The 14751-nt window shown below is 36.3% G+C and overlaps 1 protein-coding gene across 2 annotated transcripts in view; it reads right to left on the bottom strand.

Annotated features, from left to right (window-relative positions):
• Positions 1–14751, bottom strand: part of eif4g3a (eukaryotic translation initiation factor 4 gamma, 3a) — a 70178-nt gene that overhangs the window by 53607 nt on the left and 1820 nt on the right. For both annotated transcript variants that reach the window (XM_051122566.1, XM_051122567.1), the window contains exons 2-5: positions 4643–4715; positions 2953–3120; positions 2224–2316; positions 755–787 (exon numbers count right to left, since the gene is read on the bottom strand). In XM_051122566.1, coding sequence (XP_050978523.1) covers positions 755–787; positions 2224–2316; positions 2953–3120; positions 4643–4715 — 367 coding nt within the window. The remainder of the gene's footprint in view (positions 1–754; positions 788–2223; positions 2317–2952; positions 3121–4642; positions 4716–14751) is intronic.

Genomic DNA, 14751 nt, shown 5'->3' with positions numbered 1-14751 from the left:
AGGCAGTTTAACTGTTCAGGACAAACAAGGGACTCATGAACAACTATCACTAAATAAAAAAACACAGCTGTGGATCATTCAGGTAATAATGCAGCATAAAGAATCAAGTGAATGTAAACTTTTGAACGGTGTAATTTTTAAAAATTATTTTCTCTTGTGGACTATATGTATACGTCTTTTATGTGTAATATCTTATTCAGGTCAGTACTAAATAAAAAAATATAACATGCATTTTGTATGATCCTTCTTATTTTGGCAAAATAATTAACATTTAGCAACTTCTGCAAGGTGTATGTAAATTTTTGACCTCAACTGTAAGTTGTAGGTCAGTCAGTGGAATTGCTTCAGGGTACTAGGTAAAATCAAATGGATGGATCGAGCTGTCCATGAAACTGTTACCATCATTAGCATCAGTATTGTTTTTTTTTTCAGTCGCTGTAAAATTGTGAACCAATGTGCTTAAAACTGTCTTTGCACTGGTGTTGCATATTTGATAAAAAAAACTGCGTGTTGCCATGGTTTTTCATAAAAGATCAATCTCAGACAACTATCAGTGCAGCACAATGACTGAAGACAATGGTGGCAAAGTATGAGTTATATTATGATTTTCTTTAGTAATTTCAAGTAAATATCTATTTAGCATATGCTTTTTATCCTCAGTCCAATCATTTCAGAATTTTATCCACCATATCAAGCAAAATCCAGAAGCTTCTTAAGACATGTCTGATAGGATAGAGAGATATTAGGGATTTACCTGATGGTGGGTCGGCCGAGGCCCCGTCACAAACTAATAGAGATGACAGCACGTTTTAAGGTCATCGGGAGCAGGGAAAAAAGAGAAAGAATGGCGAGACAGTGAGGATAACAGATGATTCACCTTGAATGATTTTGCATTTCCATTACAAATGAAACAAGACTAGCGTTGCAAGGTTGTGTGATATGTCAGCAGAGCAGGTGGTCCTAATATTAATGATTTTATGGTCTTAAATTATTGATTTAGGTTGGTTTGATTTAGTCCAACAAGCTCAGGGTGACACTCTTAATTAATTGCAAGCCAAACTCTGTGTACTCAGTATACACATCTTTCGAAAGTTTGGTGTAAGTACAATTAAAAAAAAAGAAAAAAAAGAAAAAAGAAATTAATACTTTATAATGTTACAAAAGATTTATATTTCAAATAAATGCTGCTGTTCTAAACTTTAAACTCTGAATAATTCTGAAAAAAAATGTGTCATGGTTTCTACAAATATATTACACGGTAAAACAGTTTTCAACACTGATGATAATAAAAATGTTTATTGAACAAATCAGCATATTAGAATGATTTCTAAAGGATCATATAACATTGAAGACCGGAGTAATGGCTGCTGAAAATTCAGCTTTGCCATCACAGGAATATATTGCAATTTTAAATATTTTAATAGAAAAAAATAAAAAAATAATATATATATATATATATATATATATGAATAAATAAGCTTTCCATTGATGTATGGTTTGTTAGGATAGTACAATATTTAGCTGAGTTGAAAATCTGGAATCTGAGGGTACAAAAAATATTCGCCTTTAAAGTTGTCCACTGCATCTTCAGTGGCTCAGCTGTCCGGAGTAAATGACGACCACTACGTTATAATGAACAAAGTGGTCGTCATTTACTCCCCACATCTGAGCTACTAAAGATGCAGTGGATTACATTTGTTTGTGAAGGGAATGCGCCTCCCGATCTACATATATCCGTCTATGTTCGTGCAAATCATTTGTGATTCAGCTTCACTTACAGCAGAAGTGAGTATAAGGTTTTTTTTTAATGAATCTTTGCGATCGCCTTTCCTAATAATGTGCTAGTTAGCAAGTTTAGCGGCTAAACGTGGCTAAATGTGGCTAATGTAAACAGGCTCGTCACTCCATGAAGAGAAGAGAGGGGTGGGGCGAGCAGAGCTCATTAACATTTAAAGCAACCTCGACCAGAACAGGATGACTTTTGCAGAGCTGATTATGGCAAGGTAAAAAAGGTGTTATTTACACTACCATTAAAAATTTTTAACCAAAGCATGTTTTAGACTTTTCATTAAGACCCTAAAGAATCATATCAACTTGTGGAAAATGGGCATCTGATGACCCCTTTAAGATTGTAAGTGGACCTCAGTAAAAATAAAGTCATTTAAAAAAATGCATTTCATGACCCCTTTAATGTACTGTATGTAGTTGGGGTGCAGTGCTTACCGGCCGAGTCTGCGGCTGTACGTTCATTGGCTGCGTCTGTGGCGAGTACACCAGGGGGGCGGAGCCTGCATTTTGAGCTGGATTATATGGAGGCTAAGGAGTGAATCACAGATAGCGAAAAGGTTAGGTAACTTCCCTTTGAAGCATGATCTATAGTTTCCATTCACAGCACAAGATACAAAACAGCATGCAAAAAACCTCTCTCATCATTATCTGTATGAGTGTGTGCATACTGACTTAATTTCGTCGTCAGACAAACCCAGATGAATACATTACCCTCCAATCAGTCCGCAGCAACAGAGTGTATATAAAAGTGTCTGTAGAGTGTGTATATATCTGTCCAGAGTGTGTGTGAAAGTCGTGGGATCATTACAGCACCTGTGTCGGCTGGAAACACTATTTATAAAATAGCGACAGTGTTCCTTCAGGCTGGTGGTAACCATGGTGAGGAGAGCGGTGCAAAAATCACTCATAACACAAAACCACGGCACTCTGTATTGTGAGTATGTGTGTGTGCCAAAACATCAGCCGTCTAAATGTAATTCGCAAGTCTAAATGTCACCGTTAATTCAGACCCAACAAAAGCAAAGAACATCATACAAAAAAAGGTGACCCAGAAAAACACAGCAACACCAAAATTTAATGAGTTCTCCTCTGTCTTAAAAGATAAAAATATCAGATAATCAAGGAAAAAATGGTGTAGACTGTTGTGTAGGTGTTGGTACTCACCCCTCCACCTGTCTCCCAGCCCTTGAGGAAGCGGTACGAGGGGGCGGCAGGGACTGATACCTGAGAGAGGGCTGGGGACGTGGCATGGCCGGGAGGGGTGCCTGCCAGATTTGGGTGGGTTTTGCTGAGGTCGTGACCTGGGTACGGAGGACCAGGGTGTCTGGATACCTGTGGAAAAAACAAAATGAACACAGTGTTCATACCATAGTTGCTTTCAATGCATAACAACGTTCTATATTCCCCTAGTGGTCACTTTATTATTTCATTTGCATATTTTACATTGTTTTTAATAAATATATTAGCATTTTAAAAGGGGTCATAACATAAGAAATCAAATTTGCCTTGATCTTCCGGCATATAAGAGGTCTTTGTACCATTAAAACATCCTGTAAGTTTCATAACTTAAAATATCCTCCTCATTATAAACTAGATCTTATGAAATCCGTTTTATTTTTTTCCCCAAATTCTGTTTTAATTTTTCCTTATACAATTTTACATCAATTATTAAAAGTTTAACAAAAATCACATGTTTAGGGCCCCATGAAATGTTTCATTTTTTCTCACCACGTTTTATTGTTATCAAATTCTGTGTTTTAGCATGTCTAATAATTTGAATGTATACTTAACTAATTCAAACGTATTCCTAAAATAGCCTTATGAATTTTTTTCCTTAGAAATTCTGTTATCAAATGTAGGCATGAAACATTAATTTAATTTAACTTTTAATTACTGAAAATTAAGCTAAATTTATTTTTTGGGCAAACAAAGGGGATTTACTATTAAAATTAAACCACGGAAGAAATGTTGAGTGATAGTTCACCCAAAAAAGAAAATTTTGTTGTTCCAAGCCTGTAAGAGCTTTGTTTATCTTCAGAACACAAATTAAGATATTTTTTATGAAATCTGAGAGCTTTCTGACCCTGCATAGATAGACTTGTTCAAGGCCCAGAAAGGCAATAAGGGCATCATAAAAATAGTCCATGTGACATCAGTTGTTCAACAGTAATTTTATGAAGCTACAAGAATATTTTAGTGCTTAAAGAAAACAAAAATAGCAATTTTATTCAACAATTTGTTAATGCATCATGGTACTCTCATGAATGTGTCAAAGACCTACACAGAAGAGAAGAAATTGTTGAATTAAGTTGTTTTTTTTTTCTTTGTGCACAAAAGGTGTTTTCAAAAAGGGTCAGATCGCTCTCAGATTTCATCAAAAATATCTTAATTTGTGTTCCGAAGATGAATGAAGGTTTTACGGGTTTGGAACGACATAAGGGTTACCACTTAATGACATATTTTTCATTTTTGGGTGAGCTATCCCTTTAAATAAATTTTAAATATTTTATTTGAAAAGGTTAAGGGATTAAATTTGTACCTGTTCCATTATAATAAATTATCTTTTTCAGGTCAGCTACAATTATGGCACAGCAACAGTCTGAGCAGAATCTTTCTGAGCGAACTATTTAAAGCTAGCTAAACTGTCATCACATATATAGCTAGCTCAGACAGATAGTTAAAAGCATCTGTATCGACTGCTTATAATAATAATGATAAAAGAACTCACAGTATGTATGTACAATGGGACCACACGCTTTCAAATAAGTATGTTTCTGCCTAAGGGATTGTCTATGTATATACATTATAGTGATGTGTAATGACGGTTAGTGTACATATGTATGTGATCACTCACACTGTAGACTGCCGTCACCCCGGAGTGGGCGGGAAACATGCGTTCCTCTAGTGATAGCGCTGCTCGAGGGATCCTGGGAAGGGTAATGTTAGAGAAAATCTCGCTAATAGGTTTAAAATGTCAACCTTAGACACTAAGAAGGTCACTAAACATGAAATATCAGCTGCAAAAAAACATCCAGCATTGTGTTTCATAGTAGCGTTTGGTTCATTCAACGATAATGGTGCAGGCTCTTTCACATCAATTAATATTACTGTCAATTTCTTCCAGTCGCTTGCATTTGAGGTGAAGGTTCGAGAAAGTGAACACAAACACATTTCGCCCTCCCTTCTTCAAAATGTCCAGCTATTCAGTACATCCCGTACCTCCACCGGCCAGAAAGATGTCAGATTGAAATCCTGACATGGAATTTCAAATATGTGAGAAACGGATCAGCGCACTGTTGGATACAATGTGTGTTTTGACACGCTAAACAAACGACAAATGTTCAAATAAGCTCACCAAAAATTCAAAAATGCCACATCTATGGTTTATGCACCTCTATACAGATGTTGCTCAGACATATAACAGGCATGTCACGTTGCAGGTGCCGAGAAAGACATGGGAACTGACAATTTGTATGATGTCATTAGGATTTTACCTACAAATAAAGGTTAGGCAACATTTACACATCACTCATCCTGTTTTTTTTTTTCAAAAGAAAGCCCTACAGCAGGTTGAAGGATGAGTTTATAATGAATCCTGCCTTGTCATACCTGCCTGAGGTATTTTGTGACACGAATGACAGGGTCACTCAGACTAGACACACAGTCATTGAAACGGATAGTGACAAAGACGGATGGATGTGGCAGAAAAAGAAACTGAAAAGATCAGGAACCGGCTCCGTCGGTTACGGTATCTGTGTCTGTAAGTGAGCGATGAGCAGATCACATGGTTTCGGGGAAAGTGGAGGAGGTCTGGCTTTCCTCCTTCGTGCGCTTCATGCACTCATGGACACTTTTTAGTCTTTCTGTGAAACCCTGCCTTCCGATTTGCGCTCTCTCTCTCCCATTCTCCCCCCTTCTACCTCTTTGGCCTTCTGCCAACCTAAACTCTGAGGAAAAAAAAAGGGGGGATGGGGAAGTAAGAGCTGGGAAAAAACAGCCAGGAAGAGAGGTATAATGTGTGACGAGAGGTTTTCCTTCAATCGTAACAACCCAAAGCGAGTACATGAGTGCATTCTCATGTGTAGAGACTTTGGAAACCTATGTTCCAGGTCAACAGGGACACATCTGTGGCCCTCCTAACCCAAGTTTAGAGGGGTGCACCTGAGGAATGCTGATTGGGGGACGGCCCACAAGGCTATTTGATCAGGTTAAAACTGACAGCTGACACTTGCGAGGCCCTGGCAGGACACAAGGCACGACTTACTGGAATTACAGGCTGATCTGATTCCTGTGTTTGCAGTTTGGCACTCCATTGCATAACCAAATCCCTTTGCATGGTCATGGGAGTTGTTTAATGGCACGACACGCAGGTGTGTGCCCACAGGTGTGAAGAATTTGAGAGGAATTTACACATTTTCCAAAAGCACTAGTTAGGAAGTTAGATGATTCAATATGTAGAGAACAGGTTTTATGTTTCCAATCCAACACAAGCACAGTCTATTCAGTAAAGCTCCATTTGTCTTTTGGCTGAAGGGAACATCAATTCAATTAAGCAAATTTGTGAGGCAAGTCTGTTTTAGGTGAATTACAGTTGTGTATTGGACTTCTATAAACAGCAACCAGCTGATAATGAGTAACATTGCCAGCACACTAATTTTAAAAGAGTAAACTGTTTTTTGAAACCCTGAGACAGTTGTTATTAAGTATCTCTGAAGTATCCTATTAGTGTCAAGGTCTCTGGAGAGTGATGGGCCTTTACTCTCTAAATATTGTTTCTTTAATTACCGCCAGTAGAATGAGTACAGAGAAAGGCAAAGGATGAGATGGCAAAACTGTGTAGCCTTAAACTTTCATAGCAGCTTACTGTAAATCCAATTAAGAGCCATATGGAGTGACAGAGAGAAGGGAACTGTGGAATGAAAGAAAGAAAGAAAGAAAAAGAAAAATAATAAAGGAAGCAAATTACGAAAGGAATGTAAGAACGAACAAACGACTAAAGTAAAAAAGTAGCAAAGGAACTGTGGAAGGAAGGAAGGAAGGAAAGAAAGAAAGAAAGAAAGATAGAAAGAAAGAAAGAAAAAGAATGAAAGAAAGAAAAGTAATAAAGGAAGCAAACGAACGAACAAATGAAGGAACGAACAAATGACGGAAGTAAAAGAAGTAGTGAACGAACTGTGGAAAGAAAAAAGAAAGAAAGAGAAAGAAAGAAAGAAAGAAAGAAAGAAAGAAAGAAAGAAAGGAACGAATAAATGATTAAGTAAAAGAAGTAGCAAAGGAACTGTGGGAAGAAAAAAGCAAGCAAGAAAGAAAGAAAAAGTTACGTAAGGAATGACGGAAGGAATGACAGAACGAACAAAGGACTAGAGTAAAAGAAGTAGCAGAAGAACTGTGGAAAGAAAGAAAGAAAGAAAGAAAGAAAGAAAGAAAGAAAACGAAAGAACAAAAGAAAGAAAAAGTTACGGAAGGAATGGAGAAACGAACAAACGACTGAAGTAAAAGAAGTAGTGAAGGAACTGTGGAAAGGAAGAAAAAAGAAAGAATAAATGAAAAAGAAAAAGAAAGTTAGAAAGAATGAAAAAAAGAAAGAAAGGAACAAACAAATGATGAAGTAAAAGAAGCAGCGAAGGAACTGTGGGAAGAAAAAAGCAAGCAATCAAGAAAGAAAGAAAGAAAGAAAGGAAATCACAGAAGGTATGAAGGAACAAACAAATGACGGAAATAAAAGAAGTAGCAAAGGAACTGTGGAAGAAAGAAAGAAAGAAAGAAAGAAAGAAAGAAAGAAAGAAAGAAAGAAAGAAAGTTATGAAAGGAATAAAGAAACAAACAGACGACTGAAGTAAAAGAAGTAGTGAAGGAACTGTGGAAAGAAAAAAAGAAAGAATGAATGAAAAAAGAAAGAAAGAAAGAGAAAGAAAGAAAGAAAGAAAGAGAAAGAAAAAAGAAAGAAAGGAATGAACAAATGATGAAGTAAAAGAAGTAGAGAAGGAACTGTGGGAAGAAAAAAGCAAGCAAGAAAGAAAAAGAAAGTAAGAAAGAAAGAAAATTACAGAAGGAATGAAAGGATAAACAAACGACAGAAGTAAAAGAAGTAGCAAAGGAAGTGTAGAAGAAAGAAAGAAAAAGTAAGAAAGAAAGAAAGAAAGAAAGAAAATTATGGAAGGAATGAAGGGATGAACAAACGACAGAAGTAAAAGACGTAGCAAAGGAAGTGTAGAAGAAAGAAAGAAAGAAAGAAAGAAAAAGAAAAAGAAAAAGAAAATAAGCAAATTATGGAAGTAATGAAGGAAGGAACGAACAAACGACTGGAGTAAAGGAAGTAACGAAGGAACTGTGGAAAGAAGGAAAGAAAGAAAGAAAGAAAGAAAGAAAGAAAGAAAGAAAGAAAAAAAGAAAGAAAAAGCGAAGGAATATAGAAAAAAGGAAGGAACGACTGAAAGAAAAAAGGAAGGAAAGAAGGAAGAAAGGTATTAAGTATAAGCAGGAGATAAAAAAGAAAGGAAGGAAATTAAGACAGGAAAAGAGAGAGAAAAAAAGAGAAGTGTGATCAACCAGAAGTAGATTGTCTACGTGGCAGGCAGAGGGTCTACAGCTGAGGGAAGGAGAGCAAAAGCGAGAGAGAAAACTCAAAAGAGATTTATTCTCTACTAACGTGAACCTCAGGTCAGACTGTGTTATAAAGGCACAGTATGGTTTTCAGGACTGTGTTCTATGATCACATCTCATATTATGGCCAAGATGAACAGCTGATTTTTTTTCTTTTATTTAATGACCTGAACCCTATGGCCCTCATCTATATATATATATATGTATAGAAACACACTCTTTGAGGAATATGGTCACTGAGCATATGTAAAATTCATGAAATGCAGTTCATGTACACTGTACATTCTGCAGCAAGACCACAGCCAACACCACAGTTCACAACAGTTCATATCTGACAGTTCAGAAACTCACAGAAGCCTAAAGGTAAAGTGTCATCATTTGATGCTTAATATGCAAAGTTGACTATAAGACAGTAGTAGTTTAATCCTCCCTAAAAGCAGAAACACTGCGGTTTTGTGGTGCTATGAAAACATTGCTCCATGTTTGACTATCCCGACCAGCAACAACAGCTTAACCAATGGCATGAGTTTGGGGCGGGGTTATCCATTTGTCTGACCAATGAAATATGGAGTGTTTAACAAACCTGTCTGAAAACCTTTTTTTAGTTCTCTTTAGTAACATCTGGTAGTGCAGAAACAACATTGCAGCTTGTTCACATGAAATCAAAATTTAACCTCATTCATAATAGTGGTCTTAAAGGGATAGTTCACCCAAAAATGAACACTGTGTCAATAAACATGCTGTTCCAAACCCGTAAGACCTTCATTCATCTACAGAACACAAATTAAGACATTTTTGATGAAATCCAAGAGCTTTCTGACCCTGTATAGACAGCAACGGAACTACCATGTTAAAGGCCCAGAAAGTTAGTAAGGACATCATTAAAATAGTCCACGTTACATCAGTGGTTCAACCTTTTGAGAATACTTTTTGTCCACAAACAAAACAAAAATAAATTCATTCAACATTTCAAATACATTTTGACGCATACGTCTTGGTGCTCTTGTGAATGCATCAAAGACTGACACAGAAGAGAAGAATGTCGTTATTTTTATTCTTGTAGTTTATATAAAATTACTGTTAATTCACTGATGTCACATGGACTATTTTAACAATGTCCTTACTACCTTTCTGGGCCTTAAACACGGCAGCTGCGCTGCCGTCAATGCAGGGTCGGAAAAGTCTCAGATTTCATCAAAAATATCTTAATATGTGTTCCGAAATTGAACGATGGGGGTTTGGAATGACATGAGGCTGAGTAATTGACAGAACTGTCATTTTTAGGTGAATTATCCCTTTAAGGCCTGTACACACTGAGAACAATAACTGTAAAGATGAATATAACAATAACTATATTAGCTTCAACATAATGTTGGTTATTAAAACCAACATTATATGACATCCTTAAATAGTCAAGCTCTTTAAAAGTCCAATTCCAGAACAAAAATTTACAGATAATGTACTCACCCCCTTGTCATTCAAAATGTTAATGTCGTTCTTTCTCCAGTCGTAAAGAAATTATGTTTTTGAGGAAAACATTTCAGGATTTTTCTCCATATAATGGACTGCGATGATGCCCCGATTTTGAACTTCCAAAATGCAGTTTAAATGCGGCTTCAAACGATCCCAAATGTGGTTGTAAATGATCCCAACCGAGGAAGAAGGGTCTTATCTAACGAAACAATCAGTTATTTTCATTTAAAAAATACAATTTAAATACTTTTTATTTTCAAACGCTCGTCTTGTCTTGCTCTCCCTGAACTCTGTGTATTCTGTCTCAAGACAGTTAGGGTATGTCAAAAAACTCCAATCTTATTTTTTCCCTCAATTTCAAAAATCATTTCAAAATCATCCTACATCGCTGCAGAAGTTCCGACCCAGTCTTTGCAAAGTGAAACATGCAAAGAAGCTCAAACACCCTTAACAAAAAAGGTAAAACAGCGATATAGGACAATTTTGAAATTGAGGGAGAACATGAGATGAGAGTTTTCCGACATACCCTAACTGTCATGAACCGGAAAAAATAGTTCAGGCAGAGCGAGACAAGACGAGCGTTTGACATTGAAAAGTATATAAATAGTATTATTTTTATGAAAATAACCGATTGTTTGCTAGATAAGACCCTTCTTTCTCGGCTAGAATCATTTACAAACGCATTTAGGATCGTTTGAAGCCGGGGCACCATACCAGTCCATTATATGGAGAAAAATCCTGAAATGTTTCCTTCAAAAAACATAATTTCTTTACAACTGAAGAAAGAAAGACATGAACATCTTGGATGACAAGGGGTCAGTACATTATCTGTCAGTTTTTGTTGGACTGCACCTTTAAAGCAGGAAAGATTCTGTTTAACATTTATCAGCTACGAAAAAAAGTTCTGAAAGTGATTCCAATGTTATTGCTCCCCTATGGTGTAAACTCCACTATTAAAATAGATTTAGAAGGATTATTAATACTCCAGAATAAAATTACCAAGCTTAAATGTTATATATAATTTCCGCATCAGGCGGAAATGCAAAAAATGTGTTCAAACAGGATTCCCAGTAGTCCCGCCCCCAAACACATGACATTGACTGAGCCAGAAGTTGACTTGTCAAATTACAAAGAGTAATTTTGTTTTCAAGCATCACAGAGCTTGCCATAGCTCACTGCAAACAGCTTACTTGTTATCTCCATGCATTAAACTGAGATCAGATAAAAGAAAATTACCTAAGAAGAAGAGCTTTTTTCCTCCTTGTTTAGCCTTTACTTGGTAAGCATGCAGTGCTGATTATACAGTGTGTGAGGAAGATGAAAAGGGGAAAAGCAGGTGACAAGATGTGCTGGAACTAAGAAAGGGGCTGCGTTGAGAGGTTTGGGGTTGTGGCAGGCGGTGTGTGTGTAAGACTCTCTGTGACCTAGGCGATTGTTGGCAGGCGGTGGGAAGCCTCACACTCTGAATGCTAAGCAGCGCTGCCATTGTCTGAGGGGTGCAGCGCCAGTCGCATATGTTACCCGTCGCTCTGGCAACCACTCCCTCCGACACCCCAACCCCCCTCCGACTTACACACAAGCTCTCGACGCAGCATCATCACCAAAGGCACGACCCCCTAGTAGGAATCCCGTCCGCTAGGACGATTTTCTCTGTTAGATGAAGCAATACAGTCACTCTTGAGCACAGGAAGTGGTCTTAATTGCGATTTATGCAATCATGAACACTCTACAACTGGAAGACACTGATATGCATCAAGTGATGTAATCACTGCTATCCAACATAAGCGTAACCATGTGTGCACACAATAGTTCATTTTTATGGCCACATGTTTTTGCTGAGGTTTGTGGTCGATGTCGATCACTGCTGAACAGCCTGAGCTGATATAATACGATTTCCAATTACAAAGCAATAACGAGTCATTGTGGGAGTTATAAAACCTTTGTCATAGAGAACCACAGTCTGAAACTGATCAGGAAGGTCTCAACAAGGGAGCCCACAAAAATGAAACAGACAAAGGTGGCACACCAATGCAACCGATGAAAAATAAGACGTTTGAACAAGTTTCTAAAACACTCTGTTTATATAATCTGGACTTTATCTGATGGATCATGGTAAGCAAACACAGCCAATCAAAACTATTAGCATAAAGAAAACCAGTTCCCAAAGGTCTAGTTAAAATGCTTCTATTTTAGTATCTGTTAGCTGTCACTAACGATTATTTTGGTAATCGAGGAATCTGTCGATTATTCTGACGATTAATCGAGTAATCTGATAAATATCTTCTTTTTTTTTTTGTAGTAATAAAAATAGACCTAAGTGAACAATAGCCTTTAGAATGACTTAAAATGTATATATAATAGCAATGAGGCAATAATAATTAGTTCAAATAAAGTATTAAAAGCAAGTAATAATATGGTCTTATTTAACAAAACTGTTAAAATACATAATGTAGTATAAATAATAGAGCTAATGTACATTACTCATTAATAGGCGGCAACAGCCTGATGATTGTTTTTACACTTACATCGCAATCTAATCTGTTTAATACTGACTCAACAACATTTAATTCAAATGTCCACTTAATCTTTAATATTAGACCAATTCTTTATGATAGAAATGCTACAGCCAATGTAATTTCTTGAATATTTGCACATCAAAACTTGTAATCTCAGATTGAGGGTTTAAACTTTTATTTTGAAATCGCAATATTGATAAAGAAAATGCTCCTGGTTACGTAGGTTTATAAATGATTTACCTTACAAATCTGATGAAATAGCGCACATTACGTTCCCAGATGAACGTTATAATAAACACAAACTCACAACAACATGCAGAATTTGAGATACTCCACAAATGTAAATGATAACAGTTTGTGTAGTAGCGTTTACTGTGAAAAGAGCCACTCTGAGATGCATGTACGTACCCTATGTAAATAATTAAAGGGCATATTTTAAACCTGCATTGCATATACGTATTTAACTGAATCATAGTGTTTGTGAATTCTTAAAAGCATTATGCTTTATGATTTTTAAAAGGATTTAATATGTGGAATGCACCACTTCCTGTATTTTGCCAATTACTAGACGAGAAAAATGCAAGGGAGGAATCGTTGGATATATTCAAAATTCGCAATATTATTGCGATAAATGAGATGAGGATGTAAAATGAGGGAGTAGCATGAATTTCGCCATAATGTTAAAAGTTTAGCTTAGTTTTCTAAAGACAGTAAGCAATACTGACTCCTTTTTCGTCTCACAAGTATGATCAAAGATATAGTTCGGCTGCCATGAAACGCACATGTGCGTATTTGTGCTCACAAAGCACAAATACAAAGAGCAACAAAGGTTTCTTTTTACAGCTTGTTTTTGAAGCTTTAAGCATTATGGCCAAACATGCACAAACATGCCTGTCAGAGGTGTTTAAAAGAGTTATTGCAAAAATCTTGAGATATATACTGAATATCATCCGAATTTGAAAAAAAAATATTGAGAAATATATTACAAATTCTTTTTATTATTTTTTAAAATTATTATATCATCAACATGACAATTTAAGTAAAAAAACTAAAAAAAAAAAAAAATTCTTAGTATTTAGCAATGACCTCACGTCAAAACGTAAAGATTAGACATTATGCAGGATGATTTTAGAGCATTTCGAGCTTTAAAGGGTATAGTTCATTAATTACTCACCCTTGTGTTGTTCCAAGCCGTTAAGACCTTTGTTCATCTTCAGAAATTAAGATATTTTTGAATAAATCTGAGAGCTTTCTGACCTTGCATAAACAGCAACGCAACTGACAAGTTCAAGGCCCAGAAAAGTACTAAGAACGTTGTTAAAGTACTCTATGTGACATCCGTGGTTCAACCATAAATTTATGAAGTTACGAGAATACCGCTGATGTCACAGCTCTCGGATTCGTCAAAAATATCTTAATTTGTGTTTCAAAGATGAATGAAGGTCTTATGAGTTTGGAACGATATGAGGGTGAGTAATTATTGACAGAATTTTTATTTTTGGATGAACTGTCCCTTTAATAGAAGCAAGAACATTGCTTATGTTCTTGCATTCCTACCAAACACTTCCTTCCAAATTTTGAAGTTGGATGAGAAAATAAGATGGGAGTTTTTCAACATACCCTAACTGTATTGACCCGGATTACACAGAGTTCATGCAGAGCTAGACAGGACGAGCATGAGGTTAAAAGGTATATAAGTTTACATTTTTTTTTAGAGAGTGACCTTTTTTTTTGCTAGACAAGATACGTTTAGAGCCCTTTAAAATTTCTTCACGACTTAAGAAAGACATGAACATCTTGGACGACAAGGGGGTGAGTCAATTATCTGTAAATTTTTGTTCTGGAAGTGAACCTCTCCTTTAATTGTTGTCTCAAAACTTTTGGACCCCACTTCAAGTCTTTACGATCAAATAATTAGGTTACAAGAAAAAGAGCCAAAGAAGTCACTATGCCACTTGTAAAGCTTTTAAGGAATAGCTAACGTGCCAAATAAGTGCATGCAGAAGTTGACATCCTGGCCATGATTACTGATATGCAAAGGAAACTGGAAGTCATCAGTGCTTTGAAATAAAAGTTCAATTCGCAGAAAACAATAATCTGAGGAAGTCTAAAGAATTTCAAGTTTCAGTTTTACTCAACTGCAGTATTTGGCAGATGCGCACAAATTCTTTCGTAATATGGAGAGAAACAGCTAAAATATTCCTTAAAATATAAGAAGACATCATATGAGGGTGAGTAAACAGCGACAGAACGTATCCCCAAACCTGTTTGAAAACCTTCACTATTTGTGCAGTTCTGTTTGGTGACACTAGTTGCGCAAAAACGACACACTTCACCTTTAAATTTACTTCAGCAAATCATGGCTCAGACT

This window comes from Labeo rohita, chromosome 11 (assembly GCF_022985175.1).
Source record: "Labeo rohita strain BAU-BD-2019 chromosome 11, IGBB_LRoh.1.0, whole genome shotgun sequence".
Taxonomy (NCBI): domain Eukaryota; kingdom Metazoa; phylum Chordata; class Actinopteri; order Cypriniformes; family Cyprinidae; genus Labeo; species Labeo rohita.
The sequence above is the reverse complement of the archived record's forward strand: the minus strand, read 5'-3'. Positions and strand labels throughout refer to the sequence as shown.